This window comes from Microcaecilia unicolor, unplaced genomic scaffold, assembly GCF_901765095.1.
Source record: "Microcaecilia unicolor unplaced genomic scaffold, aMicUni1.1, whole genome shotgun sequence".
Taxonomy (NCBI): domain Eukaryota; kingdom Metazoa; phylum Chordata; class Amphibia; order Gymnophiona; family Siphonopidae; genus Microcaecilia; species Microcaecilia unicolor.
The window spans coordinates 22,750-39,260 of record NW_021963090.1 but is presented as its reverse complement, the minus strand read 5'-3'; the positions used below and the strand labels follow the sequence as shown (position 1 = coordinate 39,260).

Genomic DNA, 16,511 nt, shown 5'->3' with positions numbered 1-16,511 from the left:
AACGCGCAACCAATTTGGAATTACCGCCCGGCCTCTGCATGACCTGGACAGTAATTTCATTTTTTACGCACGTCCAGTACACGCGTCGGAAAAGTTCTGGTACCTGGTGCTAACCGGGCGGTAATCAGCAGTGTACGCGCGCTGATGATTACCACCCGGTTAATGCGTGGGACCTTACCGCTAAGTCAATGGGTGGCGGTAAGGTCTCAGGCCTAGAATGGACACGTGCCAATTTTTATTTTGCCGCACATCCATTTTGGGCCAAAAAAAGGGCCTTTTTTTTGCAGGTGCACTGAAAAATGGACCTGCGTGCGTCCAATACACGTGTCTACACCAGCACAGGCCATTTTTCATCGCACCTTAGTAAAAAGGACCCCTTAGAGTGCTACAGCAAGAGTTAGCAATGCCCTCATCCTCCCCGTCTCCTCAGCCCGCAATCTCGGAGTCATCTTCGACTCCTCCCTCTCCTTCTCTGCCCATATCCAACAGACAGCTAAGACCTGTCGCTTCTTCCTCTATAATATTAGCAAAATTCGCCCATTCCTCTCTGAACAGACTACCCGAACCCTCGTCCACTCGCTCGTTACCTCTCGTCTTGACTATTGCAACCTTCTCCTCGCTGGCCTCCCGCTTAGCCACCTATCCCTCCTTCAATCTGTCCAAAATTCCGCCGCACGTCTTATCTACCGCGTGAACCGATACTCTCATATCACCCCTCTCCTCAAGTCGGTTCACTGGCTCCCGATCCGTTACCGTATACAGTTCAAGCTTCTCCTATTGACCTTCAAGTGCACTCAATCTGCAGCCCCCCATTACCTCTCTACCCTCCTCTCCCCGTATGTTCCCACCCGTAACCTCCGCTCTCAGGACAAATCACTCCTATCCGTAGCCTTCTCTACCACCGCTAACTCCAGACTCCGCCCCTTCTGCCTCGCATCACCTTATGCCTGGAACAGACTCCCCGAGCCCATACGCCATGCGCCCTCCCTGCCTATCTTCAAGTCCTTACTCAAAGCCCATCTCTTCTCCCTTGCTTTTGGCGCCTAACCACCTTCCCCATTCATGATACCTACACTGACTACATAGCTTGTTACCTTTAGATTGTAAGCTCTCTTGAGCAGGGACCATCCTTCCCCATGTTAAACTTGTACAGCGCTGCGTAACCCTGGCAGCGCTATAGAAATGCTAAGTAGTAGTAGTAGTAGGGAAGGACAAGACACAGTTTGAAAAGCCTATCCTCTCTACTATCAGAGCTAGGCAGAAAGGGAGGGAAAGGGTTTTTGTTGTTGTTGTTGTTGTTATTGTTGTTTTGGTCTTTTGGGGGTCTGAGTTAGAAGACAGAGAAATAACACCATAATACAGATTCACAGGACAAATTAATTAAGCAATAACAATAGAGAATAGGTAGCTAAACCTGTAGCCAGAAAGTTGAGAAATTAAGAATAAAATATCAGAAAACACTTAGCAGAAGTTTGGTTGAGGTCCAGCACATGGAATGTTACAAAGCAATCTGTGTTAGAGAGTTGCACGGGAACATAAATCTAACTCATCCAGTGGCATATCCACAGGTGGGCCTGAGTGGGCCAGGGCCCACGCACTTAGGGCTCAGGCCCACCCAACAGTAGCAGACATTTAGCAGTAGCTGGTGAGGATCCCAAGCTCTGCCAGCTGAAGACTTCCCCCTGATGGTAACAAAAACGTTACTGTCCACAGTACTGGCACCTGTGCATGCTCAGTTTTCAGCGTATTCGTGCTGCAGATTGCCAAGGTGGAAAGAAGCGTTTTCCCGCCAGCTGTTTTGGTGGTGGGGGGGGGGGGGGAAGAACACTTGGTGCCCACCCAATTCTTGCCTAGGCCCACCCAAAATCTGTTGTCTGGCTACGCCCCTGATTACTCATCCCTGCCGGAATCTAACCTGTTCTCTTCTGTCCCCTTGGGGAATCTAACCCATCCCCGCCCGTCTCCACTGCAAGGGGGTGGCCTAAATTTACCTGCTTATTTTATGTGGGCCCTGGCTGAATATCAGGCTGGGACCTGCATTTTAAAAAGTGTACCTTGCGAGAGGTTGCGGCAGCCATTTTCGGAAAGCTGCCGCTAGGGGCAGAAGCGAGAAAATTTTGCTCCTGCCCCCAACACCCCACTGGACCACCAAAGAGGTCAGATAAGCCCCAGGGGGAGGGTGCTATCCTCAGGGCCGCCGAGAGACTGTGCCGGGCCCGGGGCAAGGCTGCCACCGGGCCCCCCCCCCCCCCCCCCCCCGAGGTCGCTTCCCTTTGGGCCTCCTTCCCTCCCTGTGTCCCACCCTCACGGAAGTTACATCAGATGAAAGCGGGACATAGGGAGGGAAGGAGGCCTTAAGGGAGGCGATCTGCTGCCTGCATCGCTTTCACACGGAGATGAGAGGCCCTGTGATTTCAATGCAGGGGGCCCGGCCCAGACGGTTGACGACGGAGGGTGGGGGCGGGTGGGACTGGGGCGCCGGGCCCCCTTGGAGGCCCAGGGCCAAGGAATTTTGTCCCCCCTGCCCCCTCTCTCGGCGGCCCTAGCTATCCTGACCGGGAGGTGGGGGTGGGGTGGACTGGAGCTACCCGGGGAAGGCGGTACACAGCGGAGCTGCCCGGGGGGGGGGGGGGGGGTGAGGGCGATGTTGTTGGGCCGTGCTACCGTGGGAGGGAGAAAATACACTTTTTTTTTATTTGGAGGTTCCCGGCCCAGTATTCAGTTGGGGCTCGTATAACTTTCTTACGTGGGCTCGGCTGAATATCGGCCGGGTCCGCATGAGCTCCAGCGGCCTTCCCGCCCAAAATTCTGCCCTGATATTCAGTGCCGGTGCCCAAACATGGCCTGGCACTGAATATTGGGGCATAATTTAGCCGGCGACGATGTGTTTAAAAAAAAACACTGACCGCCACTGGCTGTATATTGGGAGTTAATTGTTTCCAACATAGAGTACTTTCCACTGAAGAATAATAAAATGAGAAAAGGACCTGAGAAATGCAGACCTATAGCTCAACAGCGTTCTGGTTGAATATATAGGCCCCAGTCCTCAAAACCCCCTTTCCGTGCATTCTACTGTAGCAAAACTATATATAACAACGTCACTAATAATGATCAGTTTTCAAAGATCACTTATCTATTTTTCCCCCATAAAATACTCGGCGGAGGCCTTCATTTTTCTGTTCATTTTGCTTTCCACTATTTCCTTCAGATGCGGAGTTTGCATTCATTATAAGTGACTAACAAACCTTTAAGAGAGATGGAATTAATGTTTCTATAGTCATTGTTCCGTTATAATCCTTCTTGCATTTTTATATAAGTTTTGATACATAGTAACATAGTAGATGACGGCAGAAAAAGACCTGCACGGTCCACCCAGTCTGCCCAACAAGATAAACTCACATGTGTCATTTTTTGTGTATACCTTACCTTGATTTGTACCTGTCTTTTTCAGGGCACAGACTGTATAAGTCTGCCCAGCACTATCCCCACCTCCCAACCACCCGCCCCGCCACCCACCACCGGCTCTGGCATAGACCGTATAAGTCTGCCCAGCACTATCCCCACCTCCCAACCACCAGCCCTGCCTCCCACCGCCGGCTAAGCTTCTGGAGATCCCTTCCTTCTGAGAAGGATTCCTTTATGTTTATCCCACGCATGTTTGAATTCCGTTACCGTTTTCCTCTCCACCACCTCCCGCGGGAGGGCATTCATTTTTCGTGTAAAAGCCTGCCTTTGAGGCAGTGGCGTACCAAGGAGGGGTGGTGGGGCGGTCCGCCCCAGGTGTCAGCGGGTGGGGGGTGCTCCGCGAGAGCCGACAGCTTTTTTTTTTAATCCTTGCAGCGATCGCCGATGCAGGCAGCGCCTCGCGTCTGCCCTGCATGAACTGAAAAGAGAAAATCGCTTTGCTGGCGTCGGGCCTTCCCTCGCTTGTTGTCCTGCCCTCGAGGAAATAGGAAGTTACCTCAAAAGAGGGCGGGACAACAAGCGAGGGAAGGCCCGACGCCAGCAAAGCGATTTTCTCTTTTCAGTTCATGCAGGGCAGACGCAAGGCGCTGCCTGCATCGCTGCACGGATTTAAAAAAAAAAAGCAGGGTGGTGACTTTAGGGTGAAGAGGGCTCAGGGCTCTCGATGGAGGGTGGGCTCAGATGGGAGGGGGGGGGCTCAGAGGGGAGAAGGGGATTGGTGAGGGTGCTTAGAGGGGAGAAGGGGACTGGGGAGGGTGAGGGTGCTCAGAGGGAAGAAGGGGATTGGGGAAGGTGGGGGTGCTCATAGAGGAGAAGGGGATTGGGGAGGATGAGGGTGCTCAGAGGGGAGAAGGGGATTGGGGAGGGTGGGGGTGCTCATAGGGGAGAAGGGGATTGGGGAGGGTGCTTAGAGGGGAGAAGGGGATTGGGGAGGGTGAGGGTGCTCAGAGGGAAGAAGGGGATTGGGGAGGGTGAGGGTGCTCAGAGGGGAGAAGGGTATTGGGGAGGGTGCTCAGAGGGGAGAAGGGGATTGGGGAGGGTGCTTAGAGGGGAGAAGGGGATTGGGGAGGGGTGAGGGTGCTCAGAGGGAAGAAGGGGATTGGGGAGGGTGGGGGTAGTCATAGGGGAGAAGGGGACTGGGGAGGGTGGGGGTGCTCATAGGGGAGAAGGGGATTGGGGAGGGTGGGGGAGCTCAGAGGGGAGAAGGGGATTGGTGAGGGTGCTTAGAGGGGAGAAGGGGACTGGGGAGGGTGAGGGTGCTCAGAGGGAAGAAGGGGATTGGGGAAGGTGGGGGTGCTCATAGAGGAGAAGGGGATTGGGGAGGATGAGGGTGCTCAGAGGGGAGAAGGGGATTGGGGAGGGTGGGGGTGCTCATAGGGGAGAAGGGGATTGGGGAGGGTGCTTAGAGGGGAGAAGGGGATTGGGGAGGGTGAGGGTGCTCAGAGGGAAGAAGGGGATTGGGGAGGGTGAGGGTGCTCAGAGGGGAGAAGGGTATTGGGGAGGGTGCTCAGAGGGGAGAAGGGGATTGGGGAGGGTGCTTAGAGGGGAGAAGGGGATTGGGGAGGGGTGAGGGTGCTCAGAGGGAAGAAGGGGATTGGGGAGGGTGGGGGTAGTCATAGGGGAGAAGGGGACTGGGGAGGGTGGGGGTGCTCATAGGGGAGAAGGGGATTGGGGAGGGTGGGGGAGCTCAGAGGGGAGAAGGGGACTGGGGAGGGTTCTGCTCAGATGGGAGAAGGGGTCTGGGGTCTGACAAGGGGGCAGGAGGGAAAATGGGTCCATGCCTGGGGCAGGTGGGAGAATGGGTCTGGGGCTGAAAAGGGGGGATGCAAGGCATGTGGTGGATGAAGGGGGCTGGAACTGGGGGCTGAAAAGGAGGGTATTTTGGATAAGGGGGCTAGTACTGGAACTGGGGGCTGAAATGGGGCAGGGGCTGAAACTGGGGGCTTTAAAGGGGACAGGGAGAACTGGCTGGGGCTGAAGCTCGGGACTGATGGGAGAAAAGGGCTGGGGACTGGTGGGATAGTGGGGCTGAAAAGGGGGGCAGATGGGAGATGTGGGCTGGGGCTGGAACTAGGGGCAGGTGGAATAAGGGGGCTGAAAAGAGGGGGCAGAGAGAGAGGGGACAGACCCTGGATGGAAGTGGGGAGCGTGAGGGAGGGCAGACCTTGGATGGATGGGAGAGGGAGGGCAGATGGATTGAAGGGACAGAGAGAAAGGCAGATGGTGGGTGGAAGGGGGAGAGAGAAAGAGGGCAGACTGGGGTAAATGGTGGATGGAAGGAGCAGAGATAGAGGGCAGATGTGGATGGAAGGGAGAGAGAGGGCAGCCAGTGGATGGAAGGGGCAGAGAGAGAGGGCAGACACTGGATGGAAGGGACAATAGAGAGGGCAGACACTGGATGGCAGAGAGAGAGCGAAGACAGATGCTGGATGGAAGGAAGACAGTGAAAAGAAGATGAGGAAAGCAGAAACCAGAGACAACAAACTGTAAATATATATTTTAATTATTTTGCTTTAGGATATAGTATTGTAGCTGTGTTAATAAATGTTTATAAATAGAACATGTAAATAAGGTAATCTTTTTATTGGACTAATTTTAATATATTTTGACTTAACTTTCAGAGAACAAAACCCCCTTCCTCAGATCAGGATAGGATACTGTAACAGCACTATACTGTATTGACCTGAGGAAGGAGATTTTGGCCTCTGAAAGCTAAATGTATTAGTCCAATAAAATGATATTATTTGTTTTATTTCTATTTGTTAATTTGTAAAGTGGTGATTGGTATTTGTTAGTTTTTTCAAATTTACATCTGCTGTCTTTATATTTTGCACAGTACTAGGGGACATTTTCTGTTTCTGTGGTGTTGCATTGTATGCAGAGTCTGGCATCTTGGGGGTTCAGTTTAATTTTTGTCTAAATAGAAAGTTTATGATTACTTATTCTATAGTGGATTAGGGTGTATCTGTGTTTGTGAAAAAGACATGGCTTTCAGTTGGCATTGACTGTGCAGGATCGACGATCTGTACTAATCTGTCTGTTTTCGTTTTACAATAGGTGAATTGATGTTCTAGTGCTCACTGTAGTGTTTAAGATGCTTTCCTTTTCCTTGTGTGACTCGTAGAAATGACTGCTTATGGTATGGTAGAATCACTCTATAGGTCCTGAATGTTTTGTATTCTCGGTATGCCTAGTACTGGATTTGGGGGGGGGGGGGGGGGTGTTAAAAAATGACCGGCCCCGGGTGTCAACTACCCTAGGTACGCCACTGCTTTGAGGTTGCTCCTCATTCTGGAAATCACACAGAGACCCAGATTCTAGTATGACACGATGATGAGGCCCTTAAGATCCGAAGAGATCACCAGCCCTGAGCTGCCTGGGAAGCAGTGGCTGGAAGGAACAGGATTTCATTCCCTTCTTTCAGCCAATCTCAGTTTACGAGCTGCAACCATAGGAAAAGGTTTGGGGAAGAGGGAAGAAGAAAAGATGTGAGGAAAGACTGGGAGCCACCTTATCATCTGTTCATTTCTTTACAGCAAAACGCAGGTTTAACCTAGAAGAATACAGCTTTTCCCAGTCCACGCTGCAACAGGTACAGTGCGTTACTTCACAAGTGTATAAGTACAGAAACGTTTATGTGGAAGAAAGAGCAACTAATTATGGGACCGTTTTTAGTAAAGGGTCACAGTGCGGCAATCCAGAACTACCACTGGGCCAACACGCAGCCCATTTCGGGCACTAGCGGAAATATTGAAAAAAAATATTTCTGTAGAGGGTTACCCAGTGGTTATCGGGCAGCGTCGTGTGCTGCCAGGTCACCACTGGGTTAGCATGCGAGCCCTTACTGTAAGTGCAACCCCCTCCCCCAAAATGGCAGTGTGCAAACTTACCGCACAGCCATTTTATTTTTGGTTAATTTCACCCACTGCAGTAAAAAGGGCCCTGGTTCATGGCAAAAATGGCCATTTCCGCTAGTGCAGGACCCCATTTACCGCAGCTTAGTAAAAGGGCCCCTATTGAACATGGATAACAGTCACTTGCAATTTATATGTTTGATGATTGACTTTGATAAATAAATCTAACTCAGAATTTCAGAAATGCATCCCTACTTCAGCACTGAATAAATCCAAGGACTTTCTCCCCTGTAGTCACTGGATAGACATTTATTTTCTCGTATTTTAGCTGTACTTGAGTGTGAACGTTTGGCCTATTAATGGACTTTACGCCTTTTCTCTGGCAGGTCTTCCTAGAACTCACAAAAGAACAGGAGAGAGATGATTTTGACCTGGCTTTGGATACGACATTTGACTGGAAACAGCTTCAGCAAGAAGACATTTAAAACCTGGACGTCCTCTATTTGAGAATTATTAAACACCAGTATCTATCAGAAACAGTTGCAATTATCATAATACGACGAACTGTGTAACCTGAATTTAAACAAATTATGTCAACTCAAGCTATTTTTAATATATAAAGGTACTTACTGAATCACATGTTCTTAAGGAAATAGAACTTCAAAATAATATTCTTTGTACATGTTAATTACATTGTATTATACTATTCAATGTTTTGTATATATTAATGAAAATTAATAAAACTCATTGAACTAAAAAATGTATGAATATATATTTTTTCTCTACTTCAGAATGAAATTCTACAAATAAAGTAGCACATTTGGTAATTAAGTCCTAAAATGATTCCAAAAATCGGGATAGATCTAGAATATCAGCAGAGATTATCTGATCTAAACCACCCTCTTCTTAGAACACACTAGAGCTTCTTTTAATATAAAATATATGGAGGGGCATTTTTTGATATGACGCCAAAGTCCGACTTTGGAAGTTTTGCACAAAATGTCCGAAATCCGAATAGGGAAGAAGGTCATTTGTGAAAAAGGAAAACGTCTTGTCTTTTTTTTTTTTTTTTCGAAACTACTATTTTGAAGAAGGTTTTGTGCTTTGGACATAAGCGGTCGGTGGCCCAACTGTTTGGGGAGGCTAAAGGGGGCGGAGCTTACCTCCATACTCTCTGTGGCAGCGACATCAATGAAGAAAAAGGCACTACAGGCTCGCCTCCAGCTTCTCCCTTCTCTCTTCGCACAGTGTCCCGCCCTCACGGAAACAGGAAATGCATCATCGCAGAAGGCAGGACATTGTGTGAAGAGAGAAGGGAGAAGCTGGAGGCGAGCCTGTAGTGCCTTTTTCTTCATTGACGTCGCTGCCACGGGAAGTAAAAGGTTAAAACGCATGTGCGGGGGGGGGGGGGGCGGGCTGCATCAGCCAAGGGAAGTGCACGATTGGGCTAAGCCTCTTATACGGGGCGCCTATGGCTTTGGACATTTTGGCCCCGATATTCAGACCGCAGGATATAGCCAGGCTGTCTCCTGCGGTGGGCGCTAAACCCAGATATTCAGTGCTGGTCCATTTCCGGTGACCAGCACTGAGTATCCGGTTTAATTTTGGCCGGTCCGACTTTAACCGGCCACGCTGATATTCAGCGCTGCACGCTTAAAGTGAGACCGTCCAAAGTTGTTCCACCCAAACTTGGCCGCTCTCACTTTAAAATTCAACAGATAGCCGGTTATATCGCCCGATGTAACCAGCTATCTTTCAGCCACTAGGTGGCGATATTCAGTGCCGGAGAGCCAGCTGTGTGGCACTGAACATTGTTAGACAGCCACTTAAGTGTCATTTTAGCCAGGGGCGTATCTGGAATCCGGCGGTAGGGGGGGCCAGAGCCAGAGAGGGGGGGCACATTTTTGCCTCCCCCCCCCCCCCCGCCGCCGCCGCCTCTCTCCACCCCCTCCCCGCCGTCAACCCTCCCCCGCTGCTTACTTTTGCTGGCGGGGTCCGACCCGCAATCTCCATATTTCGGCTTCCTCCGTGGCCATGTGCTTCCAGGAAGTAACGCTGCAGCGCTGATTCGTTGAATCTAGTTCGGCGTCTGACGTGCTGGGACGTCAGACGCCGAACTGGATTCAACGAATCAGCGCTGCAGCGTTACTTCCTGGAAGCACATGGCCACGGAGGAAGCCGAAATATGGAGATTGCGGGTCGGACCCCGCCAGCAAAAGTAAGCAGCGGGGGAGGGTTGACGGCGGGGAGGGGGGCCAGGGCGAAATCTGCGGGGGCCCAGGCCCCTGTGGCCCCACGCAGATACGCCCCTGATTTTAGCAGCCATTTTCCTTTGAATATCGAGGGAGGGGGATTTTGCTCCATTTTCGAAAAGAAAAAAAAAAGTGCAAAACGTAGAGAATCATACCATTGGGATGTAGGAGGAACCAGCATTTTTAGTAGATTGGTCCCCCAGACGTCCCAGGAGAGCAATGGGACACCCTAGAGGGCACTTCTATGCACTTAATAAAAATGCTCCCCTATACACATCTCACCTTTGCTCCCTTATCTTGTCCCCTGAGCTCTCCAACGCCCACCCAAAACACACTGACCCCCACTGTACACCACTACAATTGCCCTTATGGGTGAAGGGGGAACCTATATCTGGGTACAGTAGGGTTTTGGTGACTTTGGGAGGGGTTACTGTTTCCACCACAAGTGCGACTGCACCTCGAATATTGCGTTCAATTCTGGTCGCCGCATCTCAAAAAAGATATAGTGGAATTAGAAAAGGTGCAGAGAAGGGCGATGAAAATGATAAAGGGGGATGACTTCCCTATGAGGAAAGACTAAAGCGGCTAGGGCTCTTCAGCTTGGAGAAAAGGCGGCTGAGGGGAGATATGATAGAGGTCTATAAAATAATGAATGGGGTGGATGTGAAGCATCTGTTTACGATTTCCAAAAGTACTAGGACTAGAGGGCATGCGATGAAGCTGCAATATAGGAAATTTAAAACGAATCGGAGAAAATGTTTCTTCACTCAACGTGTAATTAAACTCTGGAATTCGTTGCCAGAGTATGTGGTAAAGGCGGTTAGCTTAGCGGAGTTTTTAAAAAGTTTGGACGGCTTCCTAAAGGAAAAGTCCATAGACTGTTATTAAATGGACTTGAGGAAAATCCACTATTTCTGGGATAAGCAGCATAAAATGTTTTGTACTTTTTTGGGATCTTGCCGGGTATTTGTGACCTGGATTGGCCACTTTTGGAAACAGGATGCTGGGCTCAATGGACCTTTGGTCTTTCCCAGTATGGCAATACTTATGTACTTATGTGACAGGTAGAGGGAGATCTGGGCCTGAGTCCTCCACTCCACTACTCCAGGGACCTGCATGCTGCTCTATTAGACCTGACTTTAACATCGACCTGACTTTTAACATCTGAGGCTGTCATAAAGGCTGGTAAGTCATATTCACATTTTGGGGGGGGGGGGTGGAAGGGGGTCAGTGACCACTGGGGGGTATTGGAGGGGGTCACCCCTGATCCCCTCCAGTGGTCATCTGGTCATTATGGGCACCTTTTTGTGCCTTATTCATTCTGAAAACAGGAGGTCTAGACTAAAACGATGAAGTTTTAGCTCTAAATGTTTTGATTTTGTTCCATTATGGCTGTAAAACATCTAAGTGTTAGGTACGTCCTAATCCCACCTTTGAAACGCTCCCAACCCTCCCCCTTCCGATTTAGATGCACTGCAGATGAATTGCACAGATAAACATCTGCGAAAGCCTCCAAAATGGTGCTTTATGACACTTTTTGGACTTTTCTCTCTTTGGAAAATGAAGCCCCATTGTCAATTGTTAATAACTCAGCCTGGGGATATTGTAAACTTTCACAAGTTCAAGCAGAGCCAAATAATGAGTCATTGGGAAAGTCGGTTATCTGAGGTTTCTAATTCTAAAATGATTCTCCTTTCATTCCAACTGAGAATTGCGCCAAGCAACTCTCTTTAACCGCAGAAACAGCTGTTGAATGCATAGTGGCAAAAGCTGTTTCAGGTTTGGGTGACCGTTTTTTCAATATCGGAAAGACTTTTCTCATGTTCAGAAAGCTGAGCAGCTCCCTTCTTGAGAGAATTTGCGTAATAGGGGAATAGTCGCCCGGAATGCTCAGTCCTTTTAACTACTAGCCATATATCTTGTAAGGAGATCGATTTATCTTTAGAAGTAGTTCCCTCTTCGTTAGCCAAATCAGAAACCATGTGGACCATAGTGGGTATTTATTTATTTGTAACACTTACACCCCGCGCTTTCCCACTTATTAGCAGGTTCAATGCGGCTTACATAGTATAACAGGTTTACAGAGTAACATAGAATGGATGACAGCTGTAATATAGTGTATAATGAGGTGGACAATTAGATGTGGGTAAGTAAGATGGGCAAGGGAGGTGGTAGAGGTAGGGAAGTGGGAGGAGGGTGTGTATTGGGATAGTGTGTTGTTAATTAAGGAAGAATTGTATAGTTTCCCGTCTCACCAGCAGGTAACCTTGGGGTCATCTTCGACTCCTCCCTCTCCTTCGCTTCACATATTCAACAGACTGCTAAAACCTGTCGTTTCTTTCTCTATAATATCAGCAAAATTCGCCCTTTCCTTTCTGAGCACACCACCAGAACCCTCATCCACGCTCTTATCACCTCTCGCTTAGACTGTTGCAACTTGCTTCTCACAGGTCTCCCACTTAGCCATCTCTCTCCTCTTCAATCTGTTCAAAATTCTGCTGCACGACTAATATTCCGCCGGTGTCGTTATGCTCATATTAGCCCTCTCCTCAAGTCACTTCATTGGCTTCCTATCCGTTTCCGCATTCAGTTCAAACTCCTCTTACTGACTTACAAATGCATTCACTCTGCAGCTCCTCAGTACCTCTCCACTCTCATCTCTCCCTACACTCCTCCCCGGGAACTCCGCTCACTGGGTAAATCTCTCTTATCTGCACCCTTCTCCTCCACCGCTAACTCCAGACTCCGTTCCTTCTATCTTGCTGCACCGTATGCCTGGAATAAACTTCCTGAGCCAGTACGCCAAGCCTCATCTCTGGCCATCTTCAAATCTAGGCTAAAAACCCACCTCTTCGATGCTGCTTTTAACTCCTAAACCTAAACCTTCAACTGTCCCCTATCCCTGATATGTCCTGTCTGTCCTAACCCTTATCCCTTACTTGTCCTGTCTGTATGTCATAATTAGATTGTAAGCTCTATTGAGCAGGGACTGTCTCTCCATGTTCAATTGTGAAGCGCTGCGTACGTCCGGTAGCGCTATAGAAATGATAAGTAGTAGTAGTAGGAAGAGGGATGAAATTTAGGAAGGATTAAATAGGGAAGTATATTTCAGGTTCTGTCTTATAATCTTATAGGTAGCTCCTCCCTTAACCTCATCTGTAAGTCCCGAAGCTCCACCCATTGCAATATTTAAATCTGTAGAGGAGGTTTAAGTTCCTTCTGCCTGAGTACTACCTCCTTTAAGGAAAGTTTTACCGGGTTAAGGAGGCAGAGTACGTTCAATGGAGGAAAAGGAAGCAGCACTTGGGGATGAGGTACACACAGTTCCAGATGTTACTGTTGAAGAGAGTGAGTGCATTCACGTGCTGATCCATTGGATTGCATATAGACGGCGCAACTGACTTTCCTCCACCGGAGCCTTGAACTTTCCTTTTCTTTCCCATATTGGTTGAAAATAATCTCCTGCTCCTTGCTCCTTCAGGTTCCAAAGGGGCATGGCTAGCCCCTTTGGTCACACCCCTTCAGGCATGTACCCATGGGCCACATTCCACAGCAGGGGCTTGGTTTAGAAAGCTTGAAGCCCCCAGCGATGTCACCGCATGGGTGGCTGCAACAGTGCCCGTCCCTTTGTTGGCCTGCTGGTATTGCGGCTGGGCAGCACCACAACACCAGGACTTCACAGCAGCGCAGGTCCTCATATAGCACGCCGGTCCTCACCACACCATCAGCGCCACAACTGTGACTTCACAGCAGGTCTGCAGCACCACAACACTGGTAAAAAAAAAAAAAACAACAGAGAGGGTCACAAAAAAAAGCGAGAGGGTCACCGGCGGGTGGGAACTGTCTGGGGTGGGAAGTCTTGGTTGTGAATTGTCCCCCTACAGTGGGAATTATCCAGGAGGGAATCGCCCTAGTTGAGAACTGTCCCAGGGGGAATTGGTGGGTGGGAACTGTCTGGCTGGATCCCTTGCCAGGTACATGTGAGTTGTTACCTGGATTGGCCACTGTTGGAATCAGGATGCAGGGCTTGATGGGCCTTCGGTCTGTCCCAGTATGGTAACACTTATGTACTTATGTGCTTGGGATTCTGAATGGAATCTTGCTACTCTTTGGGGATCTACATGGAATGTTGCTACACTTTGAAATTCTGCTTGGAATCTTGTTATTCTTTAGAATTCTAGAATCTTGCTACTCTTTGGGGTTCTACATGGAATGTTGCTACTCTTTGGGTTTATGCCAGGTACTTGTGACCTGGATTGGCCACTGTTGGAAACAGGATGCTGGGCTTGATGGACCTTCGGTCTGTCCCAGTATGGCAATACTTATGTACTTCAGGGGCATAGCTACGAGGGGCCACGGGGGCCTGGGCCCCCGCAAATTTTGTCCGAGCCCCTGGTTTGGCTGGCGGGGGTCCCCAACCCCCGCTAACCGAAGCCTTCTTCAGCGTGGTCTCCGGCGCAGCCACGTTCGCTGCCTGCCCCCTGCTCTTCTTTCTTCTTGCTCCTCTTGTGCACTGGAGGAGCAAGAAGAAAGAAGAGCAGGGGGCAGGCAGCGAACGCGGCTGCGCCAGAGACCACGCTGAAGAAGGCTTCGGCTGGCGGGGGTTTGGGACCCCCACCAGCAAAGGTATTTGTTTGTGAGGAGGCGAGGCGGTGTGGGGGCGAGGAGGCGAGGCGTGACGGTGGGGGGTGGGGCAACACTCAAAATGTGCTCCCAACCTCGGGCTCTGGCCCCCTCCCACTGTGAGGTCTGGCTACGCCCCTGTACTTATGTCATCTGGCCATTTAGGGCACGTTTTTATTACTTAGTCACCTACTGAAATAGGTCTAGACCAAAACTTTTAGCCCTGGACATTTTTGCCAGCCTGTATGCCAGCCTCAAATGTCATACCCAGCTCCCTAACAGCAGTATGCAGGTCCCTGGAACAGTTTTTGTTGATTGCAGTGGACTTCAACCAGGCGGACCCAGGCCCATCCCCCCCTACCTCTTACACTTGTGATGGTAAGTGTTGAGCTCTCCAAACCCCCCCCCCCCCAAAACCCACTCTACCCACATGTAAGTGTCCCCCTTCACCCATAAGGACTATGGTAGTTGTGTAGAGTTGTGGGGAGTGGGTTTTGGGGGGGATTTGGGGGGCTCAGCACCCAAGGTAAGGGAGCTATGCACCTGGGAGGTATTTGTATATATATTTTTTAATTTTTAGAAGTGCCCCCTAGGGTGCCCGGTTGGTGTCCTGGCATGTCAGGGAGACCAGTGCACTACAAATGCTGGCTCCTCCCACGACCAAATGCCTTGGATTTCGCCGGGTTTGAGATGGCCGGCATTTTTTTCCATTATTGCTGAAAATCAAAACCGGCGATCTCAAACCCGGTGAACATTATGCCCCTCCACGCCATTCACATCGATTCTGTCATTTTGGGAAAAGTCATTGTTCAAATGGTCAGTTAAAGCTAAATGACCCATCTGTTGATAGTATTAGCTACAAACGTGTCTATTTTCTAACATCCCTTACCAATCTGCAAAGATTTGGAACATGTTGCCAACAGAAATTAAGCTGGCAGCAAACAGTGAGAGAGAGAGAGAGAAGGAGCCAAGAGGGTGTTTGTGGTGCAGGAAGATGAAAGCTCAGGTTCAGAAGGCCCAGAGGGGATCAGCCACATCCAACTGCGCAGGTCTCCACCGTATCTGTGAACTGTAACCACGACAGGTAGGCCAAGCTCAACTTGGGACCTTGAATTCTTGACCCAGCCAGAGGCCGGCTGGTGAATGTTGCTTCTTCCTCTATAACATTAGCAAAATTCGCTCTTTCCTCTCTGAGCACACCACCCGAACTCTCGTCCACTCTCTCATTACCTCTCGCCTTGACTACTGCAACCTACTCCTCACTGGCCTCCCACTTAGCCATCTATCCCCCCTTCAGTCCGTTCAGAACTCGGCTGCACGTCTTATCTTCCGCCTGGAACGATATACTCATATGGAGTGGAGGAGTGGCCTAGTGGTTAGGGTGGTGGACTTTGGTCCTGGGGAACTGAGGAACTGAGTTCGATTCCCACTTCAGGCACAGGCAGCTCCTTTGGGCAAGTCACTTAACCCTCCATTGCCCCATGTAAGCCGCATTGAGCCTGCCATGAGTGGGAAAGCGCAGGGTACAAATGTAACAAATATAAAATAGCTACTATTGGAGATTCTACATGGAATGTTGCTACTATTGGAGATTCTACGTGGAATGTTGCTATTCCACTAGCAACATTCCATGTAGAAGGCTGCGCAGGCTTCTGTTTCTGTGAGTCTGACTTCCTGCACGTACGTGCAGGACGTCAGACTCACAGAAGCAGAAGCCTGCGCGGCCACATTGGTGATCTGCAAGGGCCGACTTCTAGTGGAATAGCAACATTCCATGTAGAATCTCAAATAGTATAGTAGCAACAGTGGAGGAGTGGCCGGGTGGTTAGGGTGGTGGACTTTGGTCCTGGGGAACTGAGGAACTGAGTTTGATTCCCACTTCAGGCACAGGCAGCTCCTTGTGACTCTGGCCAAGTCACTTAACCCTCCATTGCCCCATGTAAGCCGCATTGAGCCTGCCATGAGTGGGAAAGCGCAGGGTACAAATGTAACAAAAATAAAATAGATACTATTGGAGAGTCTACGTGGAATGTTGCTACTATTGGAGATTCTACATGGAATGTTGCTATTCCATGTAAAAGGTTGCACAGGCTTCTGTTTCTGTGAGTCTGACGTCCTGCACATACGTGCAGGACGTCAGACTCACAGAAGCAGAAGCCTACACGGCCACATTGGTGATCTGCAAGGGCCGACTTCTAGTGGAATAGCAACATTCCATGTAGAATCTCAAATAGTAGCAACAGTGGAGGAGTGGCCTAGTGGTTAGGGTGGTGGACTTTGGTCCTGGAGAACTGAGGAACTGAGTTCAATTCCCACT

At 49.7% G+C, this 16,511-nt stretch overlaps 1 protein-coding gene across 2 annotated transcripts in view; it reads left to right on the top strand.

Annotated features, from left to right (window-relative positions):
* The window catches only part of LOC115458921 (ATP-binding cassette sub-family A member 9-like), a 193,450-nt gene extending 185,426 nt beyond the window's left edge, over positions 1 to 8,024 (top strand). For both annotated transcript variants that reach the window (XM_030188774.1, XM_030188775.1), the window contains exons 38-39: positions 7,002 to 7,057; positions 7,706 to 8,024. In XM_030188774.1, the coding sequence (XP_030044634.1) occupies positions 7,002 to 7,057; positions 7,706 to 7,804 (155 nt within the window). In that variant the 3' untranslated portion in view covers positions 7,805 to 8,024. The remainder of the gene's footprint in view (positions 1 to 7,001; positions 7,058 to 7,705) is intronic.
* The last annotated feature ends 8,487 nt before the right edge of the window (positions 8,025 to 16,511 follow it).